Consider the following 19,481-nt stretch of genomic DNA (forward strand, 5'->3'; position numbering starts at 1 on the left):
TGCCCTTGAGAGTTTTGAAAGGCGCTTATAAATGAAATGTATTATTATGAAGGCAAAGCTTTTACGGCATTGACTGGTTTTACGACACCACCACAGAATACGGTAGAATATCAGGACCGGGCGCGCAGTTTGTAAACAATGTTAACTTTTTGTATCTAATAGTAGAGGACACCGCGTAGAAAGTGTTGGTTGGCAGATGTTTTGGGACAACTGTGACTTTTATCTTCTTGATTTAGTACTGTTGAAGTTTGACGAGGTGACAGGTTTTCTACCTAAAGTGTTTTTAAAGTTTGTACTTACCCTCCATAGCATTTTTAGTGAATATGCTAACAGTGGCGAGAGGGTGCTTTAGGTGAGTAGCGACCAGGCATGCAAGTAGTGAACCTCCTTTCAAAACATCTGCTTCGACTGGGACTCCAGAAACCACGTATCCAGTTGAGGTGTCGTTCTGCGGCCCAAGACGCATTGACAACGTCAGACATAATGCGGAGGGGTCAGATCAAGAGGGTCCTCTGCGTCGCCGAGAAGAATGATGCAGCCAAAGGCATCTCCGAAATCATGTCCAATGGCATGTCCGTGCGGGTCGGTCTTTTGTTGTCATTGACGTTTTATTTTGTAATGTAATGTATTAGTGTAGTGTAATGAAATGCTTATTAAATGACCAGTAAGTAGTTGCTCATCTGGAAGAATTTGTCCTCGTGTTATTTTTTTTTTTTCAGAGGGAAGGACTGTCCAAGTTCAACAAGATCTATGAGTATGAATATCATCTCTTTGGTCAGGTATGTGAGTGCTTCGAAATAGTCTCCATTTTGCATCAGTTTCTCGTAATGCATGTTTCTTCTCCCTACTTATTTCCCTGCGATTACATCCAGAATGTGACGGTAGCGATGACATCAGTTTCAGGCCATTTATTGGGTCTTGAATTTAAAGCCCCTTACCACAAATGGTAAGTGTGAAAAGCTCATGTCCACTTCCCTGTTGGGATTCTTTTGTATATGCAGTGTTTGATTTCATATTTACATTCTGTTTCCCAAGGCTTAGCTGCAATCCAGTGATGTTGTTTGATGCCGAGGTCGAGAAGTATTGTCCAGATGGCATGATACAAATTAAGGTGTGTTTCTTTAGTTTAGGAGAGCATCATCTTCCTTCCATTTTTTATTTTATTTTATTGTTCTAAAACGGAGCCCCCACCCCTTTCCCCTTTGCTGTCCTTCTTATGCAGCGTACATTGGAAAAGGAGGTGAGACAATGTCAGGCTTTAATTATCTGGACTGACTGCGACCGAGAAGGAGAGAACATTGGCTTTGAAATAATCGACGTTTGCAAAGCAGGTGAGGTCGTGTCAAATCTTGCCATTGCAAAGCGAGATTAAGCAAGGTTTTAAATTAATTTCAATTATTATTATTATTATTTTTTTTTAGTGAAGCCGAATGTGCAAGTGTTCCGGGCGAAGTTTTCTGAAATCACTCCCAACTCCATTCGGAGAGCATGCGAGACGCTAATACAGCCGGACGCTAACATCAGCGATGCCGTTGATGTCCGCCAAGAGCTTGATCTGCGGATAGGTGAGGAGGCGCATCCGGCATCACACCCAAGACGACAATCCTGTGACTGTAAAGTGTCCTTGAGAGTTTTAAAAGGCGCTTATAAATAACATGTATTAATAATAATAATAAATTTCATTTCCAAGCGCCTTTCAAAACTCTCAAGGTCACTTTACAGTCACAGGATCGGTTTTTCCGCGGGTGAGAAGCGGCTGCCGCATGCGCCAGCGTTCACTCAACCCGGAAGTAACTCAAATAGATAGAAAGCGAGGCATATAGCTAATAGATAGCCAGCTAGTCAATTAGCTAACTAGCTAGATAGCCATATAGCTAATAAATAGCCAGCTACATAGCTAGCTAGCTAGACAGATAGCAAACAGATAGCCAGCTAGACAGTTTGCTAACTAGCTAGATAGCCATATAGCTTGTCACAGGATATTTGTTTCTGTAGGAGAGCAGCGGCAGCCACACGCACCAGCATTCACTCAAAATCGATAGAAAGCTGGCTAGCTAGCTAATAGATACAGTCATATTATTATTATAGCTAATACATAGCTACATGTGCTATAATAGATAGCAAATGGCCAGCTAATGCTGCCCCGTTGTAAAAGGGAAAAATATTGCCAGAGGTCTGACCTGCGCTATATCAGCACCCCCTACAAAAAAAAAAATAAATCAGGAATGGTGCTCCATGTCATAATTTCAATTCCTGAATACATTCGGGAATGGCAGTGAATGAGTTAATAATGGCAGAGTTCCCTATCCATTCTAATATTATTATTATTATTATTATTAATACTACTACAATGATGCAGCCAATGGACTGTCAGTAACCTTTTGCCTTTCCGAATATATTTCTCGCTGGACACACGCAGGCGCCTCCTTCACAAGATTCCAGACCCTTCGCCTCCAGAAGATCTTCCCGCTGTCTTTGGCAAATCAGCTCATCTCTTACGGCAGCTGTCAGTTTCCCACTCTCGGTTTCGTGGTGGAACGTTTCAAAGCCATCCAGGCATTCATTCCAGAGACTTTCTACAAGATCAAAGGTGCGTGGCGCATACCCGCAGATCCAAATCTTGATATGTTGTTATGGAAACGGTAGATATATATTTTTAATTCCTTCTGCGTCCATGTTTCAGTGCTGCATGAAGTGGAGGAGGACACTGTTGAGTTTGGATGGAAAAGACATCGTCTCTTCAACCACACGGCTTGCCTCGTGCTTTACCAGATCTGCATGGAGGTGAAGCCTACTAAACATGTCATTAAACATGTCATTATGGGGTCAGAGAGTACAGGTAACATCCGACTTACGACCAGCTCAACTTACAACCATCCATTCCTACGACCACGACCTCCCTATTTTAACATTTGTAATTCTACGCCTGGCACCGCAACGCGTACGACAATTTTGGCCAACCAGCCAGCATCTCACTCTCGCACAGCAATTGACTGCGTGATGGCACAAGAGTTTGCGAGTCATTTAGCCTCAGAGTCTCTAAGCAACATTTTGAATGGATTTCGACTGACGACCATTTCAACTTACGACCGTTTCGTCGGAACGGAACTCGGTCGTAAGTCGGATGTTACCTAGTATAAGGCTCACTGGAGTATAAGGCGTATATAAGAATGAAAAATGTTTTCCAAATATAATATATAAATCTATAAAAGTTTAGCCTCGGAGTCTCTAATCAACATTTTGAATGAATTTCAACTTACGACCATTTCAACTTACGGCCGTTTGGTCGGAACGGAACTCGGTCATAAATATTGTTTCATTTTATTCTTAGGATCCTTTAGCAACAGTCACTTCGGTCTCGAGTAAGCCCAAGAGCAAATGGAGACCGTTGCCGTTGGACACCGTGGTAACGACCCGCAAACGCTTACCTGTTCCGATGTTTTTTTTTTTTCCCGAAATTCCACAAGCCTGAAGTTGAATTTTCTCTCTCTTTTCTCGCACACCAGGAACTGGAAAAACTGGCATCCAGGAAGCTGCGAATAAGTGCGAAAGAGACCATGAAAATTGCAGAGAAACTCTACCAGCAAGGGTGAGCGTGATTTTGTTTTAATAATACTACTACTACTAATAATAATAATGATAATAGTAATAATAATAATAATAATAATAATAATAATAATAATAACAGTAGTAATAATAGTAATAGTAATAATAGCAATAGTAGTAATAGTAATAATAATAATAATAATAGTAGTAGTAATAGTAATACTAGTAATAATAGTAATAATAATAATAGTAAGAATAGTAATAGTAGTAATAGTAATAATAGTAATACTAGTAATAATAATAGTAATAATAATAGTAATAATAATAGTAGTAGTAATAATAATATTAGTAATAATAATAATAGTACTAATAATAATAGTACTAATAATAATAGTAGTAATAATAATAATATGAATAATAATAGTAGTAATAGTAATACTACTAGTAATAATAATAATAATACATTTCATTTCAAAACTCTTTTTTTTAAAGGGCAGAACTTGACTGTACCGGTAATTCTCGGGATGAATTGAAAACAAAATGTCCCCTTTCTGATTCCCTGAAGGTTTATCAGCTACCCTCGTACGGAAACAAATATTTTCCCAGCATCCCTTGCTCTCACACCTTTAGTGGAAGAACAGCTGCAAAACCCTAACTGGGGCGCATTTGCCCAGCGGGTACTTGAGCAACCCGGTGGTCCCACCCCACGACAGGGCAAAAATTCGGACCAAGCCCACCCCCCTATTCACCCAACGAAACACACCAACACACTGCAGGTAGTCACATTTTAATGACCTGTTGCACAAAATTATCATTATTTTAACTCCGTTGTTGTTTTGCTATTTCAGGGAAACGAAGGACGCGTGTATGAATTCATCGTCCGCCATTTTCTAGCTTGTTTATCCCAGGATGCTTTGGGGCAGGAGACGATTGTGGACATCGATATCGCCCAGGAGAAATTTTCAACTTCAGGACTCATGATAGTGGCGAGGAATTATTTAGATGTTTATCCTTATGACAGGTGGAGTGCAAAGGTCAGTGAGGGCGGGGGTGGAAAAAAATATATATTGAGTTACCGTTAAAGTGACCTGTTGCGTGCTAGGTGATTCCGGTGTACGAACAAGGTTCCCAGTTCCAACCGTCGGCCATCGAGATGGTGGACGGACAGACGAGTCCTCCACAGCTGCTCACAGAAGCGGATCTCATATCGCTGATGGAGAAGCATGGCATCGGTATGTCACAAATGCATATTTTTGAGGCGGTGATTTCAAAGTTTATATAAGGTGCACCAGAGTATAATAATAAATTTCATTTATAAGCGCCTTTCAAAACTCTCAAGGACACTTTACAGTCACAGGATATTTTTTCTGCGGGTGAGCAGCAGCAGCCACACGCGATAGCGTTCACTCAACCCGGAATCATGATTCTATATCGTAGCTAGCTAATAAACACAATATAGCATGATTTTATACCGTATCTAGCTGGCTAGCTAGCTAATAAACACAAAGAACAAACACAATATAGCATGATTATATACCGTAGCTAGCTAGCTAATAAACACAAAATAGCATGATTCTATACCGTAGCTAGCTAGCTAATAAACAAAGAATAAACACAATATAGCATGATTATGTACCGTAGCAAGCTAGCTAGCTAATAAACACAATATTGCATGATTATATACCGTAGCTAGCTAGCTAGCTAATAAACACAAAGAACACAATATAGCATGATTCTATACCGTAGCTAGCTAGCTAATAAACAAAAAATAAACACAATATAGCATGATTATGTACCGTAGCAAGCTAGCTAGCTAATAAACACAATATTGCATGATTATATACCGTAGCAAGCTAGCTAGCTAGTTAATAAACACAAAGAAACAAAGAATAAACACAATATAGCATGATTATATACCGTAGCTAGCTAATAAACACAAAATAGCATGATTATATACCGTAGCTAGCTAGCTAATAAACAAAGAATAAACACAATATAGCATGATTATGTACCATAGCAAGCTAGCTAGCTAGCTAATAAACACAATATTGCATGATTAAATACCGTGGCAAGCTAGCTAGCTCATAAACACAAAGAACAAACACAATATAGCATGATTCTATACCGTAGCTAGCTAGCTAATAAACAAAAAATAAACACAATATAGCATGATTATGTACCGTAGCAAGCTAGCTAGCTAATAAACACAATATTGCATGATTATATACCGTAGCAAGCTATCTAGCTAGTTAATAAACACAAAGAAACAAAGAATAAACACAATATAGCATGATTATATACCGTAGCTAGCTAATAAACACAAAATAGCATGATTATATACCGTAGCTAGCTAATAAAGAATAAACACAATATAGCATGATTATATACCGTGGCAAGCTAGCTAGCTAGCTAATAAACACAATATTGCATGATTATATACCGTAGCAAGCTAGCTAGCTCATAAACACAAAGAATAAACACAATATAGCATGATTATATACCGTGGCAAGCTAGCTAGCTAGCTAATAAACACAATATTGCATGATTATATACCGTAGCAAGCTAGCTACTTAATAAACACAAAGAAACAAAGAATGAACACAATATAGCATGATTGTACACCCTAGCATGTCCCCCCTGTCTGCCTCTCCCACCACCTTGATTCTCCTCCTCTCCCTGTCTCCCCCTCTCCCACCTGTCTACCCCCACCCCACCCTCATTAGGCAACCCACACGTGTCCTTAAAGTGCACCTTTAATGAATAAAAAAGTTTGTTTTCCAAATATAATACATAAATATGTTTTTTTCCCCCAAATATAAGGCACACCACATTATAAGGTGCTACAGTAGAGGCTGTACAGTAGTTGCGAGACCTTTTGCTGCTCAATATTACTTCATATATAAGGCGCACCGGCGTATAAGTCGCAGGGTCATGTTTTGAAGAAAATCAAGGCTTTTGGGTGTGCCTTATACACCGGAAAATACGGTACTTTTTCTGCTTCCAAGGTGTTCATCTCACCATCCCACTTTATGGAGTGTAAGCTTGCCATCGGAAATGTGCTAATCAGCTAAAATTAGCATCGACGTCGTGTCTCAAACTAACCCGTCTGAATACCGAAATCGCATTCAACAGGAACCGACGCGACACACGCGGACCACATCGAAACCATCAAAAGTCGCATGTACGTGGGCTTAACGGCAGATCAGAGATTTCTTCCCGGAGAGCTCGGCATGGGACTGGTGGAAGGTATCGAAACAACCTCTCACTCGATGTTATTCCCGAATCGATTCGCAGCACGTTTCGCTCACCTTAGGCTACAACGCCATGGGCTACGAGATGTCAAAACCGCACCTGCGAGCTGAATTGGAGGCAGATCTCAAGTTGGTATCAGAGGGAAGAAAGGACAAACGGAGCGTCTTGCTGCACCACATCCAAAAATATAAGGCTGTTTTTATCGAATCGGTCAGGAAAGCCAAAAAGTGAGTTTCGGCGTTGTATTCAATCTTACCATTCATGCGACCGTCGCCGATCAAGAAGTCCTTTTTTTCAACGCCGCTTTAGGTTAGACGAAGCTCTGTCGCCGTATTTGGGGGCCGCCCTCGAGATTCCTGAAACGGAACAACAAGACATGGAGATGCAGCTGCCTGTCAGGAAGTGTCCCCATTGTGGACGGGACATGATGCTGAGGAAGAGGAAGGAGGGAAACGGGTGAGAGGAACAAAGATGTGAATTTCATTGAAAAAAAAAAAAAAAAAATGACTTCTCTTGGAACAAAAATAATCATTTTTAATTTTTTGGCGTATTTTTCTGCTGTGGTGTTAACAAATGTTCATCGTCATCGAGTGCAGGGATGTTTCTTTGTTTTTGTCCCTCCACGCCTAAAAAAAAACCCAATTATTAACTCATTCACTGCCAGACATGCAAACGTGTCCACTCCAGTGCCAGGGTTTTTGTCATCGTCAATCAAATTCCAGTACAGGACTACATAAACATTCAGCAGCATGAGAAACATTAGACTCTCTTCTACCATCAGAAAAAAAGAATTAATTCCTAAATTATGTGGGTCTGTAGTTATCTGAGCTTGAAATTGGGGTGGCTCTCCAAAATACAATGCAAGTTAATTCCTAAATTATAAGGGTCTGGAGTTATCTGAGCTTGAAATGAGGGCGGCTATCCAAAATACAATGCAAGAGTTAAGTCCTAAGTCATATGGGTCTGGAGTTATATTAGCTTGAAATGAGGGCGGCTGTCCAAAATACAATGAGAGCTAATTCCTAAATTATATAGGTCTGGAGTTATCTAAGTTTAAAATGGGGGGCGGCTGTCCAAAATACAATGCAAGAGTAAATTCCTAAATTATATGGGTCTGAAGTTATCTGAGCTTGAAATGGGGGCGGCTGTCCAAAACGGATGGATGGATTTGCCTTTTTTAGTCTCACAGTGGAGAAATTTACATTTGACAGCAGCAAAGTGATGAAAGGAATGAAAGTAGCAATACAAAATACATGAGCTGCTGGAAATATGACGCAAGAGTTAATTCCTAAATTATATGGGTCTGGAGTTATCTAAGATTGAAATGGGGGCGGCTGTCCAAAATACAATGCAAGAGTTAAATCCTAAATGATATGATAGATATACAAAAGAAATCCAAACCACAAATATGCAGGTCATAAAATAAGTTGTAATTTCACAATTCACCACTAAGGGGCAGACACGGCATAGTGGTGCTTGCATTGCATTTTATTCTGACTTATACTACAATGTGAGGAAGCCTAATTAGATGTATTTTTGGGTGGATGTGGAATGATATGCAGCACAAAGTGCGATAATGTAAAAAAAAAAAAGTGACAATGTGTACATTTCAACCCCAAAAAAAATCTCTTCTGAAAATGTCATGTATGAAGAACACGTGCATTTCCTGTTTTGTCCATGTTGAAACGTAGTAAGTTCCTGTCCTGCGTGGGCTTCCCTGCTTGCAAAACAGCCGTATGGTTTCCTGAAACGGTGCTGGAGGTCAACCGGGATAACAGCATTTGTTCCATCTGCCAGCCTCGGCCCGTCCACATGTGAGTTCTCCTCTCCAAAACGGTTGGGGTTTTTTTTTTTCCCAGAAGCTTCCAGAAAATTCCGAAAATGCGGGTGCATCCTGAAAAACAAACACGAGCCATAGTGAGTGGGTGACATATTATTCATCATCTATTTGCGTATGACCGTGTCTGAAGGTGAAAGTATTTTGAGCTGTGAAGAACATTGATGTCCAAGTCATTGAGATGACGAGAGCACTGAATTGTGGGTAATGATGCACACTTCATTCATTCCTTGCTTGCTTACCTCGGCGGGGGGGAATGAACAAGATTATAGCATCTTCTTTTATGCAAATCATGATTCTCACAACAATCCGGGCTCGCAGTGAAAGTTCATTATCCCACGGGGCACTTAGAGACTTGCAGCATAAAAATAAAAATAAATAAAAATATATTAAAAATAAATTAAAAAATAAATACATAAATTAAAATAAAATACAAATTATAAAATAAATTACAAATTGCAAAAACAATTAAAATTAAATTTAAAAAATACACAGAAAAAATACAAAACAGAAAAAAAACAAAAAAAATATAAAAAATACAAAAAATATAACAAATACAAAAAATATAACAAATACAAATACTAATATTTAATTTCTAAGCACCTTTCAAAACTCTCAAGGGCACTTTACAGTGACAGGATTTTTTTTTTTTGGGGGGGGGTTAACACCTCTTTGTGACATGAAGCAGTTCTAGATAAAAAAATAGAGGATCAAAGCATCCTTTTCAGCAGTGGATCAGAATTTTGAGTTTCAGGATGACAAATATTCAAGACAGCATTCGAAACCTGAGAGTCTCTGCTGTCATCAGGAAAAAAAATAGTTAATTCTTAAATGATATGGGTTTGGAGTTATATGAACTTGAAATGAGGGCGCATGTCCAAAACACAATGCAATACATAAGAACAAAGCGCTAACATGGAAAAAAAAAGGGAAGGGGGGGGGGGGGGAAAGAAAAAAAAAAAAAATTGCCAGAGGTCTGTCCAGTGCTTTGTCAGCACCCAAGCATGAAAAAAAAAAAACCACAGAAAACCCGACCAAATTTGAGAATGGCGCTCTCTGTCATATTTTCAATACCCGAATACATTCGTAAATGGCAGTGAATGAGTTAAATGGACTCAAGTATGCAAAGCTGACAAAATGGTTTGGCAGCGGTGGGCGTTCACCCCTTTGACCAAATACCAGAGCACAGTCCAAATATAGGGCACATTTGGAAAGCAGCAAGACAGAGTGCTTCACACCACCAGTATCTGTTGCCACAGCAACTCTTCAGATGTACCTTAGAGCGGAACCACAACACTTATGGACAAAAAACAGATTTTTTTTTTTTTTCAAGGGTGCTACTTTGCTGATCGCCATGGCAACGCGCTGTTCGATAAACTTTTGCTTATTTAAACTTTTTATTTATTTATTTTCTAAGACAAGCATTTGGAGAAGCAGATGGATCTTGCACCTCAATTTCATAATAATCATAATACGTTTCATTTATGAGCGCTTTTCAAAACTCTCAAGGACACTTTACAGTCACAGGATATTTTTTTTCTGCGGGTGAGCAGCGGCAGCCACACGCGCCAGCGTTCACTCAACCTGGAAGTAACTCAAATAGATAGCAAGCTAGCTAGCGAATAGATAGCTAATAGCTAGCAATTAGATAGGTAATAGCTTGAGAATAAATAGCTAATAGCTAGCGAATAGATAGCTAATTGCTAGCGAATAGATACCGAATACCTAGCGAATAGATAGCTAATAGCTAGCTAGCTATATAGCTAATAGATACAGTGAGCTGAAATGGGGGCGGCTGTACAGAATACAATGCAATACATATTTATTTATACAGCGCTTGAACAACAGCTGAAGCTGTAACAAAGCGCTAACATGGACAAAAGTCAAATACTGCCCCCTCGTGGAAGGAAAAAAAAAAACATTGACAGAGGTCTGACCAGCGCTTTATCGGCACCCCCGCGAGAAAAACCATCAACCCATTAACTATTTGAACTCTTTCAACAGTAGCCAAAATGGAACTGTATAGTGCCACTTAGCAGTTTTTTTTTTGACGATACTAGTGCAGCGTGTTCTACCGGAAACAAATTCCTTGTGTGTTCTACATACTTGGCAATAAAGATGATTCTGATTCTGAAAAACCAAAATCTGAACAAATTCAGGAACACATTGTGATTTTAGCATATTTGTCAATAACGCTGGTGTAGATGTAGCGAATGTCAAAAGTAACAAACCAGAGGTCAGTAAAAACCACCGAAATATGCAGACAAGCTTGAGGCACAAAATACATCATATTCTCCAAATGCTTGTCTTAACTCATTCGCTGCCATTCCCGCATGACATGTGGTTTACATCCAAACATATGAAATTTTGGTTGGGATTTTAGCAAGCATCATGAAATTTCACAATTTTGATTTGCTTTCGCGGGCCGAAAAAAAAAATGTGGCGGGCCGGATTTGGCCCCCGGGCCTTAACTTTGACACCTGTGATCTACACAGTATAAATTACAAAAAAACTCGGATTTTAAAAGTGACATAAGATGGTTGTACTTTACAGGGATGACTATATAAATCACACCTGCCATTTATTTGCCTACTTTGTGTCCCTCAGGTTAAAGTTGAAATTCCGTCGAGGCAGCCTTCCCCCCTCGATGCCTTTAGAGTTTGTCGGCTGCATCGGCGGATGCGACGAGACACTCCGAGAGGTGCTGGACCTGAAGTATCTACGAGGGAACGGAGTCGGAGGAGGGAACCCTTCCAGACCAGCACCACCTGGATCACTCATCTCAAACTCCAGACCTTGTGTTCCACCCCTCACCCGTTCTTGGACCCCACCACCAGGGGGCAACGCTCTGAGCGTACGCAACAGCGATGTGGTTGTGTGTAACTGTTCTGAGGATGCCATTTTGCTAACCGTGCGCAAAGAAGGAGCTAACCAAGGGCGGCAGTTCTACAAATGCAACTCGGGGAACTGTCAATTCTTTCTTTGGGCCGATCAGCCCAGTCATCAGAATCAACGGCATCCGCCGCCGCTACCCCAGCCGCCTCCTCCTCCGAACGATCAATTCCTGGCGATGAGGAACGCGATCGGAGGAGATTTGACGTGTCACTGTAATGAGGCTACCGTGACGCGCATCGTCCAGAAGGACGGCCCGAATAAGGGCCGGGTGTTCCACACCTGCGGGAAACCCAAAGAGCAACAGTGTCGCTTCTTCCAGTGGGCTGATGAAAACCTCTCGGCGCAAGGTATGACAAACGCAAACAAAAGTTTGGTTAGCGACAGTGTATAAATATATAAATATAAAGGAATATAGTGATACCTCATCGTACGAACTTTTCGCCTTACGAACGTTAATTAAATTCCCGATAATTATAATCTTGGCATACAAACTATTTTTCAGGAAACACACGGAGCGCCGCAATGAGTGATGTGTCGTTGGTGAATGACTTTTCACCAACAAAGCGGGGGGGGGGGGGGGGGGGGGGGGGGTTCACAGAAACACAGAGCTGCAAACATTAAATAGATAGGCAAACGACAGAGTGAGAAAATGGAAGAACATGGCTAGAAAACAGTGAAATTTGGACTCGTTTCAACTTCATTGATAGTTCAAAGGCAGAGTGTAGACTGCAAGGTTAAAATATCCTATCAATCAGGCTCCACAAATCTAGCTAGCTATCTAACTTATCCTGTGACTGTAAAGTGACCTTGAGAGTTTTGAAAGGTTCTTATGAATGAATTGTCTTATTCTTACTCGTATTCTTATTCTTAGCTATCTATTAGCTAGCTAGCTAGCTTTCTATCTATTTGAGTTACTTCCGGGTTGCGTGAACGCTTGCGCGTGTGGCTGCCGCTGCTCAACCACAGAAAAACTTATCCTGTGACTGTAAAGTGACCTTGAGAGTTTTGAAAGGCACTGATAAATCAGATGTATTATTATTATTATTATTATTATACATAAAATGACTTTATTATACAGTACAGTTTATTTCTTTAATTACAATACCATAGCACATTTATTATACATAAAATAAGTTGTATTGTGTGTAGTTTTAAGGCCTTTTTAGTAGAAAATTATGTTTTATGGGGACCTGGGAACGGATTATTCTCATTTTAATGGTTTCATATGGGAAATTGATATTTGGAATACACACTTTTCGCCTTACTGGGAACCAATTAAGTTCGTAAGCCAAGGTATCACTGTATGAAAAAATATCCTGTGACTGTAAAATGTCCTTGAGAGTTTTTAAAAGGCGCTTATAAATGAAATATATTATTATCATTACAGTCCAAGTCTTCTTTCAGGTGACAGCGGCGCGATGAACAGCAACAACGGCAGAGGGAGGAAGGAAAGGAAGCGAACGGGGGACAAACCCCCCATCGCCAAGAAAGCTCGTTCCTGCGGCATTTGCCACACGCCAGGCCACACGCGCGTCACTTGTCCGCATCGGTGACAGGAAGTGCACGCCACTTTTTTTTTTTTTTGCACTCTCCGACTCGACGTGTGCCGCCAATAAAGTCGCTCCTGTTGTGACTTTGGACTTGATCGACGACGATAAAGTGAAGGCAAAGGGAGTTGAATGATATGATCACATATTGATTTATCATCTTCCCGAATGGCCGAAAATGGCAAATGGTTTGCATTAACACGCCTTCCTGAAAAAAAAAAAAACATGTCCGCATGTGGCTAATGTTAGCTAAAAGCTTTAAAAAGAAGTAACAGCTGCCTTTGAAACATCCGTTCATTGCCTTTGTTTTTATTCTACTTTGCGCAGGTTGACTGAGAAATGTTTCACTTTTCTAGATTTTTTACAAATTCAAATTGTTTCCTGTTTGATAATAAATGACTGATAATAATAAACATTCCATTGTTCGGAGACGTCTTTACTGAGACATGATCGTGCATTTTTTTTTCTTCTCTGCAAATGAATCATCTCAAATTTGGTTTCGTCCTGACTCATTTGTCTTCAACCACAATCTTAAGCCAGCTAAGCACGTTGGATGCAGAAAAGTGGAATTTTGCTAACACGCTAGCTAGCTAGCTATTCGCTATCATGTTTTTATTTTATTATATTCTATTTGATTTTGTTTTATTTTATTGTATTGTATTTCTCAGCTCACCTCAGCATACATTTGTTTTCAATGCATTGGGTTCATCAAGACTTCCGGGTAGAGTGAACGCTGGTGCGAATGTCTGCCGCTGCTCACCCGCACAAAAAAAAAAAAAAAAAAAATCCAGTGACTGTAAAGTGTCCTTGAGAGTTTTGAAAGGCGCTTAGAAATTAAATTTATTATTATTATATTATTATTCCATACAAAATATAGCACTGAAGCAACTTATGAACAAATTCAGCTTACGAACGACCGTATCTCGTTCGGAAGTTGGGGAGCATCTATATTGGTTTATATAGCGCTTAGAAATTGTTATTATTATTATTATTATTATACAGCTGAAGCTGTAACAAAGTGCTAACATGGAAACAATGGAAATAATAATAATAATTATTATTATTGTTATCTATTAGCTAGCTAGCTAACTTTCTATCTATTTCAGTTATTCCGGGTTGAGTGAACGCTGGCGCATGGTGGCTGTCACTGCTCACCCGCAGAAAAACTGATCATGTGACTGTAAAGTGACCTGGAGAGTTTTGAAAGGCGCTTAGAAATGAAATGTATTATTATTATTATTAATATGTTGCTACAATACTGCTTTAACCTTACAGACCCTGTGAAGTTCGTGCACATATTTGTTTTCAAAGTCTATTTTTCAAGTACAGTGTTTGCAACAAGATAAGTTTTTCTGCGGGTGAGCAGCGGCAGCCACACGCGCCAGCGTTCACTCAACCCGAAAGTAACTCAAATAGAAAGCTAGCTAGCTAGCGAATCGATAGCCAACAGATACCTAGCGAGCTAGCCAGCCAGCTAGATAGTGAATAGATAGATAGCGAGATAGCTAATAGATATCAAATAGCTAGCAAATGGTAATAATAATAACATTTGTCCAAGATAATGGCTGAAAACATGAAAAGACAACGTTTTTTTTTGGCTGACATTTTTAGGGCAGTGAGACTTTTTTATGCACGAGTGGAAGTATTTTTTTCTCTGTTAGTAAATGCTATTTTTGGCTGACTACGGGAACATATAACACGATTTCATGATATTTGTGTCTGAATGGCAAATCCTTTCAAAACGCTTTACTACTATTGGCAAAAAATAAAACAAATCTCGCATTGACAGTGAAAGTATTGAAATAAGTACGCATTTTTCATCTATGACGTGTTTGCAGTCACGTGAAAGTAGAAATGACAAAGCATATCATGCATCGCGATGCAACCGTGACTCACTGCTCGTGCAAAACTACTAACTGTGCAGTAAACCGCAGCCCCCCCCCCTTATCCACCCCGTGTCAGTATTCCCACGGGCACTTTCGTTCGATCCCGGTTTAACGGGAAACGCATAGGATTCCCGGTATGGGGGGGAAACTGATGTGCTTTATTTTATTTAATGTTCCCAATGAAGATGATCTTCCTGGCACGTTCGATGAGTCACGCGTGACTCATCACGAGTGGGCGCTAATGTCCCTGCGGTGTTTTTTTTTCTTATTTGTTTATTTTTTTTTTTTTAACTCTCCAAATCCACGCACACACAGTCAGTATCCGGGCAGATAACAAAATCATGTGATCCACGAGTCTTTTTTTTCCTAAATAGCAGTAAATACCTCATTTTTTTCGGGAAGTGTCACACCGATAATTTGTAAACGTTCCCTGCCGGAGGAACGCGACGGAGACGCCGTAAGCGTGATGACGTCAGCGAATCCACATAAAACTGAAGAGAACTTGGATGGGCAACTTAAATGACGGAAACGGGCACAGTTTAACAACACCTATCTCCCCAAATTAAAAAAAGACAACAATTTCACGCAAAAATCACAAAAAAGAAAACATGACAATCTTGTCTGAGCTGATTCGCAAATTTACTTTGTCTGTGAAATGTTTCTGGCCCTATTGAGTTGAACACAAAACTATTATGGTGTTGTTTGCATAGCAACCGGATACACAATTTACTTTTTGCCTGTGAGGAAGTAATGCTTCTGCCTGTTACTGCGGTTCACTAGCATACCTGTCAACTTCCTTAATACGTTCCCCTCGTATTTTATACGTTTTTTTTAATCATTTCAAATAATGTACGGCGTACTATAACATTTATACGAGGATTTTTGGCTGGCTATCTATTAGTTAAACAGCTAGTTGTCTAGCTGTTTAGCAGGCCATGTATTGGCTATCTATTAGCTAGCTAGCTTTCTATGTACAGTATTTGAGTTACTTCTGGGTAGCGCGTGTGGCTGCCACTGCTCACCCATAGAAAAGTGATCTTGAGAGTTTTGAAAGGCGCTTAGATATGAAATGTATTATTATTATGATGATTATTATCATAAGTAACCTGTATTGGTTTGTATTGATTTATTATAGCTAGCGACTTCAACCAGATAAAACCTTTGTGGTGATATTGAGCAAGTTCTATATCAGCAACGATGACGATTAAACAGCTCTAAGGCAGGATCTCTTTGCACTGTCGCTTGGATTTGGAGCTCTGCATTTATAGGTCAAAGGTTGCCAGAAAACATGGATCACTGTTCATCCCGCAAGCTGCCTATCAACTCTTCCAGCTGGATCATCATCATCATCATCATCATCATCATCCAGTGGTTGCTATAGAAACAGTTGCCAGGGTGACAAGTGCCCGTAAGTGATGCAAGCATTCCAGGTGCATGCAGAGCATGACTGTCGACCCCTCTGTGTGCGTACGGACCGAGTTTACTGTAAATGGTCCAGATCCCCAATGGAAAACAGGGGCCTTCAGCAAGTACTTTAACAAGTACTTTAACCCCGGTGTTCTAAACTGCACTGCTACCTTAGATGGAAACACTAGAAAAAACTACATCCAAAACACAAAAGTCCTGCAAACGACCACAAACACACAACGGTGACAAACAAAGCACGATGGTCACAAAGAATTAAAAACATGGCAGCAACAACAATCCAACCAAGACTGATATAAAACAAATGGGAACCAAAAAAGAAACAAAGTGACACGGCTACAAGGAGAATGTTTGTGCAAGTTTGAGGAAGCTGATTAGTTAACTAACCCCCGAGGGATCCGGATGACAAGAACAGGTGCAAAAGAAAACTGAACAATGAAGACCAAAAAAAAAAAGAATGAGGAAATAAAAACAAATACACTCTGTGAACTAAAATAGAAACATGACAGAACTTCTCTACCAACTATTTCCAGTTGACATCATTAAAGTAATAAGAAAATTAATACATTGATGGATAAATAGCTAGCTAGGTACCTAGCTAGCTACCTAGTTACCGCGCTACCTAGTCAGTGAGTTATTTATCTATTGATTACATTCACGGTTTAGCTTAATCAGCCATTTTATTTATTATTTATTTATGATTTTATTGCTCTGCGCATTATTCTTTTAATTGTTAAGTGTCCTTGGGAGTTCTGAAAGGTGCTTGTAAATTAAATGGATTGTTATTATTATTAATTATGATTATTTATTTCTAGATAGATAGCTAGCCGGCTAGCTGGTTAGAGATATATATACAAGTATATAGAGATGGAGAGATATACAGAGAAAGATAGAGATGATAAATAGCTCACTAGCTAGCTAGATAGCTATTTATCTGTTTCTCGATCTATTTATTAATTTCTAGCTAGCTAGCTAGCCGGCGAGAGAGACAGATAGACAGATACAATTAAATTTTAAAAATATAAAAAAAAACCTCAAGGTACATTCCAACACTACTAAATAGCTCACTAGTTACCTAGCTAGTTACTTATCGGTTTATCTATTTATTCATTTCTAGCTAACTAGCTAGCCGGCTAGCTGGCTAGAGAGAGACAGAGAGACAGATAGACAGATACAATATTAAAAACGTCAAGGTACACTGTATTTCCAACACTACTAAATAGCTCACTAGCTACCTAGTTACTTATCTGTCTATCTATCTATGTATTAATTTCTAGCTAGCTAGCTAGCTAGCTGGCTAAAGAGAGACAGAGAGACACATAGATACAATATTAAAAAAAACCTCAAGGTACACTGTATTTCCAACACTATTAAATAGCTCACTAACTACCTAGCTAGCTAGCTACCGAGCTAACTACTTATCTGTTTATCAATCTAATTATTAATTTCTACCTAGCTAGCTAGCTGGCTAGAGAGAGACAGAGACATAGATAGATACAATATTAAAAAAAAACCTCAAGGTACACTGTATTTCCAACACTACTAAACAGCTCACTAACTACCTAGCTAGCTAGCTACCGAGCTAACTACTTATCTGTTTATCAATCTAATTATTAATTTCTACCTAGCTAGCTAGCTGGCTAGAGAGAGACAGAGACATAGATAGATACAATATTAAAAAAAACCTCAAGGTACACTGTATTTCCAACACTACTAAATAGCTCACTAACTACCTAGCTAGCTAGCTACCGAGCTAACTACTTATCTGTTTATCAATCTAATTATTAATTTCTAGCTAGCTAGCTCGCCAGCTAGCTGGTTAGAGAGACAGATAGACAGATACAATATTAAAAAACGTCAAGGTACACTGTATTTCCAACACTACGAAATAGCTCACCAACTACCTAGCTACCGAGCTAACTACTTATCTGTTTATCAATCTAATTATTAATTTCTAGCTAGCTCACCAGCTAGCTGGTTAGAGAGACAGATAGATAGATACAATATTAAAAAATGTCAAGGTACACTACTTTGCAATATTCATCTTTAAAGACCTTTATTCAATGTTTATATTGCAACTTTTTAATATTGCTTGTCGAAGTCTCTCTTTGCACTCTGCTCTAATTTGCGTGCGCGGCCACGCATTTGGGGGCTCGGCCCTACGTAACGGGGTCGGGAGCGCGCGCGCGACTTAAAGCAACGCGTCGTCCCATGTTGATGTGTCGCAGATTTGAAAAAGTGAGCCAGCAGAGCACTTTGCGTGAAGCGACCCTGACACCGAGAACCATCGGAGGCGTTTTAGTGACCAGATCGAACATTATTTTTCTCCCTTTTGTTTTCATTCCCCTCGTTCTTTTTTTTTTTTTTTTATCTTCCCCACTTGCGCCTGAACGGAAACGGGTTTGTTTTCGAGCGAGCGAGGATGGAGCTGTCATCCATCGGAGACCAAGTATTCGCAGTCGAGTCCATCACGAAGAAGAGAGTCCGAAAGGTGAGCTGCGACACTTTAATCCACTCCGGCTCAACTTATATAACTTATTTTCCGTGTGCTTTTCCTGCCACGGAGGAACGTGCGGTGAAAGAAAACAAACTAGGCCACGCACTTTCCGCTGACTTCCAAAACGCATTCAAAGTCTAATTTTCGTTGACGACATTTCAGTTTTATTTGATTTCAGTAGGCTAAGCGCGCTCTTTATTTTCGTAACTGGAAGTTGAGTGTTGATATCCGTGCGCGGATGCTGCGGCGTGTTTTTGCAGGAGCCCACGCAGTTATAGTACATAACAAGAAGGGGGTGTGCGCTGCGTGCAAGGTGGCTAACCAAACGCAAGCGCACTTTTTTGTCGTTATTATTTATTATTAAAAAAAAAACACCGGAAGTGACTTTTTTGTTTACATCAAGTGAATCGCTTTCCAATTGTTCGACACGAGTGACGTGAGGGGGGGGGGGGGGGTGTTGCGCAACAGCACGTTGTTTATATGGTTGCCTTGGCCCCACCTATCCGAGCCACGGTGTTGGGTTCTGGAAGAGTCGCTCGTGTGACCGTCACATCACGCGCAAACTCGGAGGGAGAGATGAGAGGGAAGGGGAGGGA

At 39.9% G+C, this 19,481-nt stretch overlaps 3 protein-coding genes across 3 annotated transcripts in view; 2 read left to right on the plus strand and 1 right to left on the minus strand.

Annotated features, from left to right (window-relative positions):
• On the plus strand, nucleotides 1-13,595 carry top3a (DNA topoisomerase III alpha). The gene is made up of 19 exons (XM_089019435.1): nucleotides 1-582; nucleotides 720-779; nucleotides 873-946; nucleotides 1,036-1,111; nucleotides 1,223-1,331; nucleotides 1,422-1,565; nucleotides 2,420-2,590; nucleotides 2,684-2,784; nucleotides 3,332-3,406; nucleotides 3,507-3,589; nucleotides 4,112-4,322; nucleotides 4,395-4,580; nucleotides 4,649-4,778; nucleotides 6,679-6,792; nucleotides 6,860-7,025; nucleotides 7,108-7,254; nucleotides 8,490-8,612; nucleotides 11,243-11,877; nucleotides 12,935-13,595. Exons 1-19 carry the CDS (start codon nucleotides 370-372, stop codon nucleotides 13,081-13,083), a joined length of 2,967 nt encoding a protein of 988 aa, XP_088875561.1. The 5' UTR covers nucleotides 1-369; the 3' UTR covers nucleotides 13,084-13,595.
• Nucleotides 8,549-19,481, minus strand: part of LOC148885248 (GTPase KRas-like) — a 25,073-nt gene continuing 14,140 nt past the window's right edge. Inside the window, exon 5 of the mRNA XM_089019438.1 lies at nucleotides 8,549-8,692. The gene's annotated coding sequence lies outside the window, so the exon portion shown is untranslated. The remainder of the gene's footprint in view (nucleotides 8,693-19,481) is intronic.
• Nucleotides 18,575-19,481, plus strand: part of cbx7a (chromobox 7a) — an 8,242-nt gene continuing 7,335 nt past the window's right edge. Inside the window, exon 1 of the mRNA XM_089019437.1 lies at nucleotides 18,575-18,879. Within this exon, the coding sequence (XP_088875563.1) occupies nucleotides 18,811-18,879 (69 nt within the window). The 5' untranslated portion in view covers nucleotides 18,575-18,810. The remainder of the gene's footprint in view (nucleotides 18,880-19,481) is intronic.

Source organism: Hippocampus bargibanti, linkage group LG17 (assembly GCF_051943395.1).
Source record: "Hippocampus bargibanti isolate YZ-2025 linkage group LG17, ASM5194339v1, whole genome shotgun sequence".
In the NCBI taxonomy this organism is placed as follows: Eukaryota; Metazoa; Chordata; class Actinopteri; order Syngnathiformes; family Syngnathidae; genus Hippocampus; species Hippocampus bargibanti.

What these genes read in the sequence shown, in the direction of transcription:
- top3a (XM_089019435.1), top strand. Translation starts at nt 370, where the DNA reads ATGCAAGTAGTGAACCTCCTTTCAAAACATCTGCTTCGACTGGGACTC. An exon ending in ATGACAGGTGGAGTGCAAAG is followed by an intron (nt 4,581 to 4,648) that starts GTCAGTGAGGGC and finishes GTTGCGTGCTAG; the next exon opens with GTGATTCCGGTGTACGAACA. An exon ending in CAGCCTCGGCCCGTCCACAT is followed by an intron (nt 8,613 to 11,242) that starts GTGAGTTCTCCT and finishes TGTGTCCCTCAG; the next exon opens with GTTAAAGTTGAAATTCCGTC.